Below are 14,503 nucleotides of genomic sequence, written 5' to 3' on the forward strand. Positions count from 1 at the left end.
AGAGGAGAGGCGGGGCGGGCTGGCGTGCTGGGATCTCGGGGGGGCAGGACGCCCCCGCCTCCTGCGGAGCTCTCAGGTGTGTGCGGAGCGGAGGAGGAAGCTGGTGGGGAAGGGGTGCGGGACGCTGGGATGGGGTGGGGCGGGAGCTGGGCCGGAATGAGGCCCTGGCTCTGGCCGCGGGCCCGGGTGCGGTGAGTCACGGAACTGCCCACCCCCGCTGCATTTCCGCCCCAGGGCTCAGGTCTCCTGCGGATCCCCGGGTGCGGGCCCGGCCTCCGGACTGGGGGCTTCCTTCCTCGGTCCGCTGGCGCGGGAGGTCCGACTCCTTGCGGGTGGGACAGTGGAGGAACCGGAGAGGAAAGGAACTGGGGCTGGGGAATCCCTCGCAGACTGGCCTTTTTGTCCCATTCAGTCTAGCCATGTGCATCTCTTCCTACGTTTTACTGGCTGTGCTTGGCACTTTCAGAATTGTATTCTTGAAATAGACTAAAGTGAAACAAGGAAAGTAGAAATGACTTAGAAATACGACTATGCGCTCTCCCTGGAAATTCCGGAGGATAGGTGTATCCATTCAACGATCCAGGATCTGAGTTGTAGACTCAGATTGTAAAGCAACTTGAGGGGAATTGCTAAACCTAACAGTCCTTGAGTAAGTTTAGAGGTGCTTACAAAAGTCATTAAGGCAAGTTACCAAATACCACATTCCTATCATTAGTGGTCACAGAGTACTTTGGTGGTTTTATAATGGCACCTTTTTGTACTTCCGGAAATAATTCATCTTTTAAATGACTTTACCCATCTATTAGAATACGGAAGAGAAGCCCTTAATTCTCATAGCAGTAGTCTGCAAAGCATGAAGTGACAACTTAGCTCTATTAAAGTACATTCACCTCTCTCAATGTACTCTGAAACAAAAATTTATTTTTCCTTAACAACAAAGTTTGTATCTCACTTGATAAGTAAATGATAGCCATTAACTATTTTTGTTTTGTGTTTTTCAGCCAAAAAGATGCTCTGAACTGCATCAGAAATTTGTCTTGATGGTTAAAAGATTAAGGTATCAATTTTCCTTTTCATTTTATTTTACATTGCAAAAAAAAAAAAAAAGACACACAAACCTGAAGTTTAAAACTTCCTCAGTTGGGAGAACAAAAATTCCAAATCCTGAAATTTCATCACAATGTGTAAGCTTATAGAAATTTTTTTCTTTTCAGGCTCAATTCTTTGATAAGTTCTCCAGGGAAAGTGACTTTAGTTTTATCTCCTTTATCTTGTTCTTGATAATATAACCTTCAGAAAAAAATAAATGTTTAACTTTGCTGTTTCTTTGACTAGTTCCCCTCAATTCAAGGAAGTAGATAGAATTTAAGAGGCTTTGGAAATTATATTTATGGAGCATGTATGTATAGATGTCTTACAAAATGTCTCTATAAGAACCCCATAAGAGAAGCTGGGTGCTGGTGGCTCATGCCTTAATCCTAGCTACTCAGGAGGCTGAGATCTGAGGATCACTGTTCAAAGCCAGCCCAGGCAGGAAAGTCTGTGAGACTATCTCCAATAAAAACCATTAGGAATCTGGAAGTGGCGCTGTGACTCAAGCTGTAGAGTGTTTGCCTTGAGCTGAAGAGCTGAGGGATAGCACCCAAGCCCAGAGTTTAAGCCCCATGACAAACAAACAAACAAACAAAAGAACCTCTTAAGACCAGATCTGAGCATGAGCCTTGAGCTGAATTGTTCAGGGACAGTTCCCAGGCCTAGAGCTCAAGCCCCCCACAACTGACAAAAAAAAAGAGAGATCTTTCATGCGATTGTTTATAACATATTTATAAGATTATGTCTTTGTTGCCTTGTATGTCCCTCCCCCATGGTATAACCCCTGCTTTCACTATATATGATGTTGGTATACGTGGAGGGGAAGGGAAAAAACAAATTGTTAAAACAGGGATACAGGAGGACCCATTGCAACAATGAGATGTACAAGTCATTATGTCGAAAAACGAACTTTACAACTTTGGTGGGGGGGGGAGGATGGGAAGGGATGGGAAGGGGAAACAAAGGAGGAGGCTACAATGCTTGATAAGAAATGTACTCATTATCTTGTCCATGTAATTGTAACTCCTCTGTACAGTATTTTCACAATAAAAATATATTAAAAAAAAAAGAGCCAGATCTGAGCATCACAGGTTGAAGACAGTCCAGATAGAAAAGTCTGTGAGACTTTTATCTCCAGTTAACGATTAAGAAGCCACATTTGGAGCTGTGGCTCAAGTGGTAGAGAGGGGTGGTGCCTAGGCCCTGAGTTCAAGCCCTACTACTGCTACAAAGAAAATAAAAGAACACAGAAGATTTTTTTTAAAGTTTCTGTTATGTTTTACATACAAATTGCAGAAAGTTCAACTAGTATTTACAAGTTGTGTTTGTTTTGGTGCCAGTCCTGGGACTTGAACTCAGGGCCTGGTCACTGTCCTCCCTGAGCTTCTTTTGCCCAAGGTTAGCACTCTGCCACTTGAGCCCCAGCTTCACTTCCAGCTTTTTTGTTGTTGTTGGTCGTGGGGCTTGAGCTCTGGGCCTGGGGGCTGTTGCTCAGCTCTTCAGCTCAAGGCTAGCACCCTACCACTTAAGCCACAGAGCCACTTCCGGTTTTCTCTTGGTTTACTGTAGATGAGTTTGATTCCTACCTGGACTGGCTTTGAATCGCAGTCCTCAGGTCTCAGCCTCCTGAGTTGCTAGGATTATAGGCATGAGTTACCTGCACCTGGCTTCTGGCTTTTTTTTTTTTTTTTTTGGTAGTTTAGTGGAGATAAGTGTCTCTCAGACTTTCCTTCGTAGGCTGGCAATGGACCCTGATTATCAGATCCTAGCCTTTTGAATAGCTAGGATTACAGGTGTGAGCCTTTGGTACCTAGCATTTTGTGTGTGTGTGTGGGGGGGGGTTGTTGTTTTGTTGGACTTTTCCTTCCCTGGCTGGTTTTGAACTGTGATCCTCTCAGCCTCCTGAATAGCTAGGATTACAGGCTTGAGCCACCAGCGCCCAGCTTGTTTTTGGTTTTTAATTCTGGCTTTTTGGTGGTTAAATGGAGTTGAGTCTCCGAATTGTCTGCTGAGGCTGGCTTTGAATTAGTATCTTCAGATTTCAGTCTCTGAAGTAGCTAGGTTTATAGCTGTGAGCCACTGGTGCCCAGCTGTAAATAGGTTTTAAAATTTGAGTTGAATTATACAACTCCCCTTCTCCACTAGTACAGAATTGGAGTTATTTTTCTTTCTTTTAAAAAAATTTTATTGTTAAGATGTTGTACGGAGGGGTTACAGTTACACCAGTAAGTAAGGCAATAAGCACATTACTTGTCCATCATTATTACCCCTTCCCTTCCTTGTTGTTGTCCCATTATCCCTTCCCTCTCCCAGCTCCCAACCTATCCCCCCTCTCCTCCTCTCTGCTGGAAGTTGTAAAGTTCATTTCCAATATACTATCCAGTAGGTATCTTTGTTGCAATGGGTCATCCTGTGTCCTTGTTTCAGTGTTTTGTTATTCCCCTTCCCCTCCCCAGATTAGACATATGTATATACAAGATGCAGGGTATTGTAGTTATTTTTCTTTACCTTAAATAAATATTGTAATTTCTTAGTAAATTTTTGATGTTCCCTTGTGGGTAAATAGGCAAAGATTCTAACCCATATATCTGTGCCAGCTGTGGTGGTACAGGTGATCCAGGTGTTTCTTGGGTACAATGCCTAAAATTAGGATAATGCTCAGATACAGCAGGAGAACCACAAAAAATAGGCAGATAGCAAAAAATGATTTTTTTTTAGGAAAAGAAAAGCATGCTTCCAGGGATTAGCTGGGGAGTTTTGGTAAGTTTTGGGAGTTTTGCCTCTTTAGAAATTGTTGGGGTTTTAATCTAATAGTTTTGGAGAATAGGTGGTACAAAATCAGGAGTTTCCCTTTGAGGCCCTCCCCCAAAGGGCTTGGCCATTGGGCAGAGGCTGCTGGGTGTTGGATCCTAAACCTGAGTATGGGAAAGCACTCTTTGACCTTCCTATTTGACCTTCTTTGTCTTTCCTACTTTAATGAGGTAGGAGGAGTGTTCTCCTTAAGTATGTTGTGTCATTCATTTTCTTCATCCTTGGGACAGCTGGGCTTTTTTTTAGGCGTTAATGATGTCTACTTAGTTTCCTATGCCAGTAATCCCAACACTCCCAAGACTGAGGATTGTAAATTCAAGCCTGCCCTACATAGCAAGTTCCAGGCCATTCAGAGTTATATAGCAAATCTCCTCTCAAAAAAACAAGGTGGGTGCTAGTGGTTCATGCCTGTAATTCTAGCTACTCAGGAGGCTGGGAGTTCAAAGCTCTGGCAGGAAAGTTTATAAGACTCTTATCTCCAATTAACCACTGGAAAACGGGAAGTGTGTTGTGGTTCAAAATGGTAGAGTACTAGCCTGAGCAAAAAGAGCTCCAAGTCAGAGCCCAGACTCTCAGTTCAAGTCCCATGCTTGATAAAAACAATTAAACAATGTCAACAAAACCTCTTCCTTTTCTCCCTCCTTTGCCTCCTTCATCTTCACCCTCCCTCCCAAAACTGGGACTTGAACTCAGGGATTTGAGCTCTTCCTTAACCTTTTCTGATAAGGCTTGTGCTCTAGCACTTGTACCACACCTCCAATTCTGGCTTTTTGATGGTTAATTGGAGATGAGGATCTTGGATTTGTCTGCTGGGGCTGGTTTTAATAGCCAATTTGGATATCAACCTCCTGAGTTGCTAAGATTACAGGCATGGGCCACCGGGGCCCTGATTGTTTCTTTTCTTTTCTTTTTCTTTTTTTGATCATGAGGCTTTAACTCAGGACCTAGGTGTTATCCCTGATCTTTTTCACTCAAGGCTAACAGTGTACCACTTTGACTCACAGCTCCACTTCTGGTTTTTCTGGTGGTTAACTGTAGGTAAGAGTCTCACAGACTTTCCTGCCCAGCCTAGCTTTGAACAGGGATTCTCAGAGCTCACTCTCCTAAGTAGTAGGATTACAGGCATAAGCCACCGGTGCCTGACATATATTCCCTTTTTTTTTTTTTTTTTGGTGGTATACTACCACTGAGCTATCCCCAGCTTTATATACACACATACGTATGTATATTTTGATCCATTTGTCACTGGCACATTTGGCTTATTTTAAATATTAGTATTATGAATAGTCCACTTACAAGCATTTTTGTCCAATTTTTGTGTGGATATATTTTTAGTGTTTATTTGGAAGTGGAATTGCTAGGTGACCCTGTGCTTATCCTTTTGAGAAATGGCCAAATCGTTTTCCATTTTATTTTATTACACCATTTCAGTTTCTACTAGCAGTATAGAGGGTTCCAATTTTTCTACATCCTCATTATAACTTCCTATCAGTCTTTTTTAGTATAGTTTTATTAGTGCATACGTAGTATCATTTGCATCTTGACGCTAATGATGTTGTTTGAGCGTCTTTTCATGTGTCTAATTGAGTTTAAGGCCAGCCTATGCTATATATAATCCCAAGTGGTGGGATTGCAAGTATGTGCCACTTGGCCTGGCTATTTTATTATTTTTGGTGCTATTATAAGTGAAGTTGTTCACTCTAAGTATATGGGAATACAGGTTTTTTTTTTTTTTACTGTATTATGATCTGTTATGCTTCTGCATTATTGAATTCATTTATAATTAGGGAGGGGTGTGTGTGTGTGTGTGTGTGTGTGTGTGTGTGTGTGTTTGCTTGCATGTGTTTGCCAGTCCTGGGGCTTAAACTGGGGCCCTCTTTTTGCTCATGGCTAATACTCTGCCACTTGAGCCACAACTCTGCTTCAGGCTTTTTTTAGTTAATTGGAGATAAGACTCTCATGGACTTTCTTGCTTGGGCTGACTTTGAACCTTGATCTTCAGATCTCAGACTCCTGTATAGCTAGGAATATAGGTGTGATTCATGTTGCTCAGCTATAATTAGTTTTTATAGGTATTTCAGAGGATTCTTTAGGAACTCTACATAAGAGCCTAGCAATTTCAAATGGAGATAGTTCTAGTTCTTCCTTCCCAATTTAGTGCTTCCCTTTTCCTCCTCCTGCTCTTCTTCCTCCTTCTTTCCTCCTTCTCTTTCTCCTTCTCTTCCTTTCCTCCTGCCTCCTTCTTCCCTCCCCCTCCTCCTTTTTCCCTCCTCTTCCTCCTCCTTCCCTCTTCCTCCTCTTCTATCTTCTGTCTTCTTTCTTCTTCTGTTTTTGGTGCAAGGACTTGGGCTTATATCAAGTACTGGCTGCTATTCCTTAGCTTTTCTGCTCAAGGCTGGCATTCTACCACTTGAGCCGTAGCAATGCTGACAGCTTTTTAGTGGTTAGTTGGACAAAAGAGTCACATGGCCTTTTCTGTCTTGGCTGGCTTCAAATTGTGATCCTTAGATCTCAGCCTCCTGAGTAGCTAATATTGTAGGCATGAGCTAGTCCTTCAACTCTTTTTTTTCTTTTTCTTTTTTTTTTTTTTTGGGTCCGGTCGTGGGGCCTGGACTCTGGGCCTGGGTGCTGTCCCTCAGCTCTTCAGCTCACGGCTAGCGCTCTACCACCTGAGCCACAGCGCCACTTCCGGCTTTTTTCTTTTTGCTTATGTGGTGCTGAGGAATCGAACCCAGGGCCTCAGGCATGCAAGGCAAGCACTCTACCACTGAGCCACCTTCCCAGCCCCAGTTCTTCAATTCTTAATTCATAATTTTTATTTTGTGTAGATACAAATGACTTAAGGATTTGGTTCTCCCCTCATAAGACATATACACACAGGAGACATGTTCTCCATAGAAGCAATTTTGTCTTGTTTCCCAGTTACCAAAAATGCCATTTAATAATAGGCAGGATTTAGCAGACAAGGCAGACATTGCCTGTAAGTAATCATTCAATAAAGTTATGAAAGAACAGGTGGCTCAAACTTGTTATCCGAGCTACTTAGGAGTCTGAGATCTGAGGATTGAGATTTGAAATCAGCAAGAATGTATGTGAGACTCTTATCTCCAATTAACTACCAAAAATTTGGCAGTAAACGAGTGGCTCACAGGTATAATGTCAGCTTTGAGCAAGAAACTGAATTTAAACCACAGTACTGGCGTACAAAAAATGATAAAAGATGTAAAAGTAGATTACTTAGAACATTTCTTTTGAAACATAGTAATCACCATAGTAGTAATAATAATAGCAACAACTTACTGCATTTTACTATACTTCAACAGTCTGGTGCATTTTATTTGTTTCATTGGTCTCTTTATCCTCATGTACTGTTGTACAGTATTTTGTTATATAGATGCATCACCATTTTAATCTTATACTTACTAAGCTTGATTTTGGCCAAAAAGCCAAATCATGGTTTGTAAATACAGGGTAGCAGTAACTCAGGCTCAGAACAGCTTAATCAACATAGCTATTTGGCTTCAAAGCAATTAGACTGAGAATTGGACCTTTTTTATGGTAAATTTGTTATATCATAGGTTGTTTTTCAAGCTTTTGGTCCAGAAGCTTTCAGGAAAATTTTTTCTAACATTTGCTTTTGTGTTTCTAATTGATTTTTTGGGGAGGTGTGCAATTTTGACTTTCTTCCCTTGTAGGCAGCATGCTTTTGTAATAAGCAAAACATAAAAAAAAAAAAAACACAAAAAGCCAGGCACCGGTGGCTCATGCCTGTAATCCTAGCTACTCAGGAGGCTGAGATCTGAGGATCACGATTCAAAGCCAGCTTGGGAAGGAAAGTTCGTGAGACTCTTATCTCCAGTAAACCACTAGAAAACCAGAAGTGGTGCTGTGGCTCAAGCTGTAGAGCGCTTGCCTTGAGCTGAAGAGCACAAGGACAGTGCCCAAGCCCAGAGTTCAAGCCCCATGACCAACAAAGCAAACCAACAAACAAAAACCCCACAAAAATAAAAGAAGCTATATCAGGGAAACAGATCTGAAGTGTTCACAATTTGTAGTCTTTTTTTTTTTCCTTGAAAAAATCCTTTTTCCGGAGCTGGGAAGGTAGCCCAGTGGTAGAGTGCTTGCCTTGCATGCATGAGGCCCTGGGTTCGATTCCTCAGCACCACATAAGCAAAAATCCGGAAGTGGCACTGTGGCTCAAGTGGTAGAGCGCTAGCCTTGAGCTGAAGAGCTGAGGGACAGCGCCCAGGCCCAGAGTTCAGGCCCCACAACCGGACCCAAAAAAAAAAGAAAAAATCCTTTTTCCTAATAAATCCCGAGGTATCTGTTTGGTTACTTTGCTGTATTATCCAGCAACATGTAAGAAACAGTGTAAGAAACTGCCTGAAGACTCTTTCCATGTGTGAAAAAACATGAAAGCTCATGGAGCCATGTATCCCGCTCAAAGCTTAACTGTACTAATGTTTGATTCTGGTCTCACTCTGTGTTATTCAGTATGTCCCAGTCTCTTTCATTTATCTTATACAGAGTCTTCTAGATAGGCTAGACTCAAACTCACCATCTTTCTATCTCAGTCTTATAACTTCTAGGATTATTACCTGATGTATTATCAATCTATGTGAATGACACTCTATTCCAAGCACTTTAAAAATACACATATATAATTTTATTGTGATTATTAAGGTGTTATACAGAATGATTACGATTTCATGTCAAGTATTGAGTACTTTCTTTTTTTAGACAGTATCATCCCTTCCTTCACTTATCTGTATCCAAGCACTTTTAAAAGGAAAAAAAAAAAAAGCAAAACTTGCTGGGTCTGGTAGCACAGGCTTGTAAATGCTAGCATTTGGGAGACTGAAGCAGAATGGTCAGTTTGGGGCCAGCATGAGGAGACCTTGTCTAAAAATCCAAAACAAATCTTTATCCTCTTTATAGTAATCTGTCTTTTAAAATTTTAGATAAATTATAATTTCTGTGTGTGTGTGTGTGTGTGCACATGCATGTGTATACTGGTACTGGGGCTTGAACTCAGTGCTCGGGCACTGCCTCTTTGTTTTTTAGCTTACGGTTGGTGCTATACTACTTGAGCTACATCTCCAATTCCAGTTTTTTGCTCATTAATTGAAGCTAAGAGTCTCGTAGACTTTTCTACCTAGGCTGGCTTTAAATTGAAATCCTCAGATCTCAGTCTCCTAACTAGGTAGGATTATATGCATGAGTCACTGAGGTGCCCTGCTCAAATATGATTTTAATATGGGGTTTGTGTTTGGATAGTAAGAAAGGGAGTCTAAGTTAAAAAATTGTGATACATTTGTTAATTATTTTAAAAGCAGAATAACTGCAAATTATACCAGGGAAGCAAAAACTTACTTTCCCTTGACTGTTATGAAGGAGCTACAAAAAAAAAGACTTTGTTACATAAAGCTTGCTTAGAATAATTCAACTTTTTTCCCCCTGCAATTAGAGTTTTTATAAGGCAGGAGAGATATACTCCAGTGATGCAGAAGGGAGTAAGATAAAAACACCGATATTGTTGAGTCAACACTGATAGTGTTGAGTCAGCTAATTTCACAGTGTTTCACTTCCTGCTCTCCTGCACAATTGTGTGCTAACTGTAATACTTAGGATGCTTTGGTTCTCAGGTAACAATATCCATATAAACTAAGCCATAAACTAAGATAACTGTAACCTATCAAGAAACTTAGAGGCAGAACCTTCCCACTGTTGGTACAAAAGTTCAGGAATACACCAGATATTATCTGATAATCATTGTCATCTATATATTCAGCTAACTAGTGATACTTTTTTGTAATTGGAAGAGAACTATGGCAGTTCTAGGGGTCACAGACTCTAACAACTAGATACTATAGAGATAAATTTCCTCCTACTTTTACCCCTTTGTTAGCAAAGTGATTGCCGTCCAGCTTCAGCTTGCTGAGGTCTCAGTAGTGAGGCTTGGGTTCCATTCCTATGTCCTGGCTGGGAGGGAGGATAGGGCTTTCTAAAGTACTTTTAGCCTTTGAAGTGGAAGCAGGTTCTGCCATCTGGGAAGAAGGGTGGAATCATAAGGTAGGCAACCAGCAGTAATAATGCTATTTTATTGTAATAAAATAATTTCCTAGATTACAAGTGAAATTTAATAAGAGGGCATACTTCTTAACTATGTCCTGCAAGTTATGATGCTGTAGTTTGATATTCTCTACATGGAGAAATCTGCCTCAAATTGTAATTATCTTCAAGATTGTAAGTAATGATGGCAATTGTAGGATTATGCATTTGTAAATTACTATTTATAAAACTATTATTTATAAACTGTTTTAAACATTAACAGTTTATAAAGCAATAGCTTCATGTTGTGGTGTTACTCTGTTGCTAGAAAGGAGGACAGATCAGAAACACCCCCTCAACTTGTTGGAATGCCAGTGAAACACCAAGGGCTAAAATGACCTCATAGACTTTCTGACAAAGTTGCCATCAACTATTGGCTGTCTTGCACATAGAAGTTAATAGAAGAAGGCTAACCTGGTGCTTAGGTTGAAGTTAGGATTCTTGCCTTTTATTATCCTAACAGTAGAAATGACAGACTCATTGGATTCTCTAGATTATAGTAATATAGAGTCATAAACATAGTTTGAGGTGAGACTACTTTAAAAATAGGTAAGGTACTTTATACATGGTTACTATCTTCTATATTTTCCTTATTAAGAATATGAAATCTTTACAATTACATCCTTGGAGGGTCTTTGAAAATCAATGAAACACAGCACCTTGGTTCTAGATATTGCTCTGTGCTGGCTATGCACAATGTAAGTTCAACAAGCTCTTCCAAATTAAGCCTAAATGAAACAAAACAAAACCATGAAGTGAACATATAAATGTCCACCTGTCACTGGAAAGATACTGGCTTAGAGACAGAAGAAGCAGGGAACTAGAGGCTTGGGTAAAGTGAAATAGCTTTCAGTGAAAAATCCAAGCTGCCCTAGCTAAAAGAAAAAAAGAAGAAAGAAGAGAAGCCAGACTCTTCAAGCCTAAGCAGTTTGTAATTATAATGACAAGCTCAAGTTATAGCAAGTGCTTACCTTTACTTTTATGAATATTTTCTAGGTGTTTTATTAATTATATAGTCCAAAGGAAATTATTTTGAATAACATTATTGGGCATATTCTTCTAAGTTGGCTCTAATGAGCTCCAGACTTGGATTGTCCTCCAAAGTTTCATATTCTTTTCTGTTTCTTCTTTTGATGGGACACACAAAAAAATTGAAACCAAATTAGAAAAACAGTCACAAATGGCTTTAATTTTCAAAAGTTTAAGTGGAATGAACCAAAGAATTCAAATGCCAAGAAATTCCATTTTCTGGGCTCTATGAGACTAACAAAGGACTCACACATCCATAATAACTGAATTTTTGGCTATACATTTTCCTCCCTGACATAGCTCCTTCATTAAAAACTGAGATGCACCATAGACAAGATGGCAAGAGACTGGGGCTGGGAAGGTGGTTCAGTGGTAGAGCGCTTGCCTTGCATGCCCTGGGTTCGATTCCGTAGCACCACATAAGCAAAAAGAAAAAAGCCGGAAGTGGCACTGTGGCTCAAGTGATAGAGTGCTAGCCTTGAGCTGAAGAGCTGAGGGACAGCGCCCAGGCCCAGAGTTCAGGCCCCACAACCGGACCAAAAAAAAAAAAAAAAAGATGGCAAGAGACACAATTTCATTGCTAATCCTGTGTGTGTATACTGGTACTGGAATTTGAACTCAGGGCCTTGAGCTCTTGCTTAGCTTTTTCTTTTTTTAAAATTGTTATTATAAAGGTGATGTACAGAAGGGTTATAGTTACATAAACCAGGTAAAGAGTATTTGCATTTATATATATGTATATATATATATATTTTTTTTTTTTTTTTTTGGTCGGTCATGGGGCTTGAACTCTGGGCCTGGTGGCGCTGTCCCTGCACTCTTCAGCTCAAGGCGAGTGCTCTACCGCTTGAGCCACAGCACCACTTCCGGTTTTCTAGTGGGTTTTTATTGGAGATAAGGGTCTCACGGACATTCCTGCCAGGGCTGGCTTTGAACTGTGATCCTCAGATCTCAGCCTCCTGAGTAGCTAGGATTATAGGGTGAGGCACTGGCATCCAGAAAGAGTATATTTTTTCACAATGTCACCCTGCTTGGCTTTTGCACTCAGGGCTGGCACCGTACCACTTGAGCCACAGCTCCACTTTCAGCTTTTTGCTGGTTAATTGGAGATAAGAGTCTCAAGGAATTTTCTGTCCGGGCAGGCTTCTAACTGCAACCTTCAGATCTCAGCCTTCTGAGTGGCTAGGATTACAGGGATGAGCCACTAGCTCCTGGTTGCTAACCTATTTCCCAATCTTCATCACTACTATCTCCTGTTTTCATATAGTCACTGCTATTTCTCACTGAGGAATTTTGAAGATTTTCTAATTTTTCTCTGTAATCATCAGCCTAAAGCAGTATAAACCGATGACTTAGTATTTGAAAAGTGCTTCAAGGGTCATGAAAAGCATGCTGATTTATTTACACTGATTCTTTACTAATAAGTGAAAAACAGTAACAATGAAAAATTTTCACCTTTCTTTTTTTTTGGGGGGGGTCTGGTTGTGGGGCCTGAACTCTGGGCCCGGGCGCTGTCCCTCAGCTCTTCAGCTCAAGGCTAGCGCTCTATCACTTGAGCCACAGCGCCACTTCCGGCTTTTTTCTTATGTGGTGCTGAGGAATTGAACCCAGGGCCTCATGTATGCAAGGCAAGCACTCTACCACCGAGCCACCTTCCCAGCCCCTTTCTTTTTTTCTTTTGGTAGTACTGGAGTTTGAAATCAGAGCCTCATGCTAACTTGGCTGACACTCTGTTGTTTGAGCCACACCTCTAGTCCTGACTTTTGCTATATATATATATTTGTTGGTCATGGGGCTTGCACTCTGGGCCTGGGAGCTGTCCCTCAGCTCTTCAGCTCAAGGCTGGCACCCTACCCCTTGAGCCACAGCTCCACTTTCAGCTTTTTGCTGGTTAATTGGAGACAAGAGTCTCACGGACTTTCCTGTCTGGGCTGGCTTTGAACTGCAATCCTCAGATCTCAGCCTCCTTAGTAGCTAAGATGACTGGCGGGAGCCACAGGCATCCGGATATTGCTGATTATTTTTGGGATGGAGTTTAGTGAACTTTTTTGACGGGGCTGGCTTTGAACCTTAATTCTCTAGATCTCAGCCTCCTGCATAGCAAGGATAACAGGGATGACCTACCTGTGCATGGCTTATATTTTCAGTCATTGATTTTCTTATTTATAGTTGTTTTATTTGTATGGATTGCTTTGACGTATCTCTGGCAACTCTTATAGAAGAGTTGCAAAGTTAACCACAGAGTTCTCATAAACTTCCATTTTTCCTTAGCAATAACATCTTGCACTGTGATGTTAGGCATTAGACTAAGATATTACCATTGGTATAGCTATAGACTTTTTTCCCCCTAGTACTAGGGCTTGAACTCAGGGCCTCAAGCTCTTGCTTAGCTCTTTTTGACTCAAGGCTAGAGCTGTACCACTTGAGCCACACCTCCACTTCTGTTTTGTGTGTGTGTGTGTGTGTGTGTGTGTGTTATTTTGGCTGGTTAATTGGAGATAATTGGAGCCTTGAATTTGTCTACCCAGGCTAGCTTTGAAATCTTAATCTTCAGATTTTAGGATTACAGGCATGAGCCACCATTGTTCAGCTGCTATAGCCATTTTAGAGGCTCATTTATGGTGTTGGTCAACATGCTTTCTGCTGAAGTACCTGGAGCTGGACTACTGATAATAGTTATAGTTACTGCTGTGTTCTTAGTCCTTTTATGTCATCATGTTTGGTACCCTGTGATCTTACTCCTTTGTTCTCAAGCTATAGATGACTGCCTTTTAGACAGGTGCCCAGATGTGTTCAGTGAAAATGCTGGCCAGATGACTTTGTCTGAAAATGGCTTTCCAGTTTTAGTTTAGTTTTTAATCTGATATGTCTTTATAACATCAACACCCTTGATTCACATCTGGTTTTCTGTTAGCTAAATGGAGATAAAAGTCTCACAGACTTTTCTGCCTGGGCTGTCTTTGAATTGTGAACCTCAGATGTTAGTCTCCTGACTAGCTAGGATTACAGGAGTGAGACCCCAGTGCCTTTATGCCTATAATAATCTTTTATACTGCTCTGTCCCTATAAATATATTAGGAGGTTTTTCCTCTCTCTTCTTTACTATGAGACTTACCTCCAGATAGGACAGGAGGTAAGATCTGAACTTGCATCTAATCTGTTGTCTAGTTCTTTCTCTGAACTGTTCTGTGTATCCATATTCTCAGTGGTTATGGGAAAAGTACACTTGTCAACACCTGCTCTTCTAGCTGTAGTTTACACGGCAAACTTTGCCACCAAAGTTTTCTTCCTTTGGTTAATGATTTTTTTTTAAATTTTTTATTGTAAAGATACTATACAGAGGGTTACAGTTACATGAGTGAGGTAATGAATACACTTCCTCTTGAACATTGTTAGCCCCTCCATTGTTTTCCCCCTACCATCCCCTCCCTCCCTCCCTTCCCCGAAGTTCTTTTTTTTT

General features: G+C 41.0%; 2 protein-coding genes across 2 annotated transcripts in view; one reads left to right on the forward strand and one right to left on the reverse strand.

The window, feature by feature from the left end:
- LOC106001615 (glutamate dehydrogenase 1, mitochondrial) overlaps nt 1-421 on the reverse strand; it is a 33,552-nt gene extending 33,131 nt beyond the window's left edge. Inside the window, exon 1 of the mRNA XM_013036660.1 lies at nt 213-421. Within this exon, the coding sequence (XP_012892114.1) occupies nt 213-421 (209 nt within the window). The remainder of the gene's footprint in view (nt 1-212) is intronic.
- The window catches only part of Fam35a (family with sequence similarity 35, member A), a 65,127-nt gene continuing 50,638 nt past the window's right edge, over nt 15-14,503 (forward strand). Inside the window, exons 1-2 of the mRNA XM_013036662.1 lie at nt 15-76; nt 1,002-1,057. The gene's annotated coding sequence lies outside the window, so the exon portion shown is untranslated. The remainder of the gene's footprint in view (nt 77-1,001; nt 1,058-14,503) is intronic.

The sequence above is a fragment of the Dipodomys ordii genome, unplaced genomic scaffold (assembly GCF_000151885.1).
Source record: "Dipodomys ordii isolate 6190 unplaced genomic scaffold, Dord_2.0 Scaffold333, whole genome shotgun sequence".
Lineage (NCBI taxonomy): Eukaryota > Metazoa > Chordata > Mammalia > Rodentia > Heteromyidae > Dipodomys > Dipodomys ordii.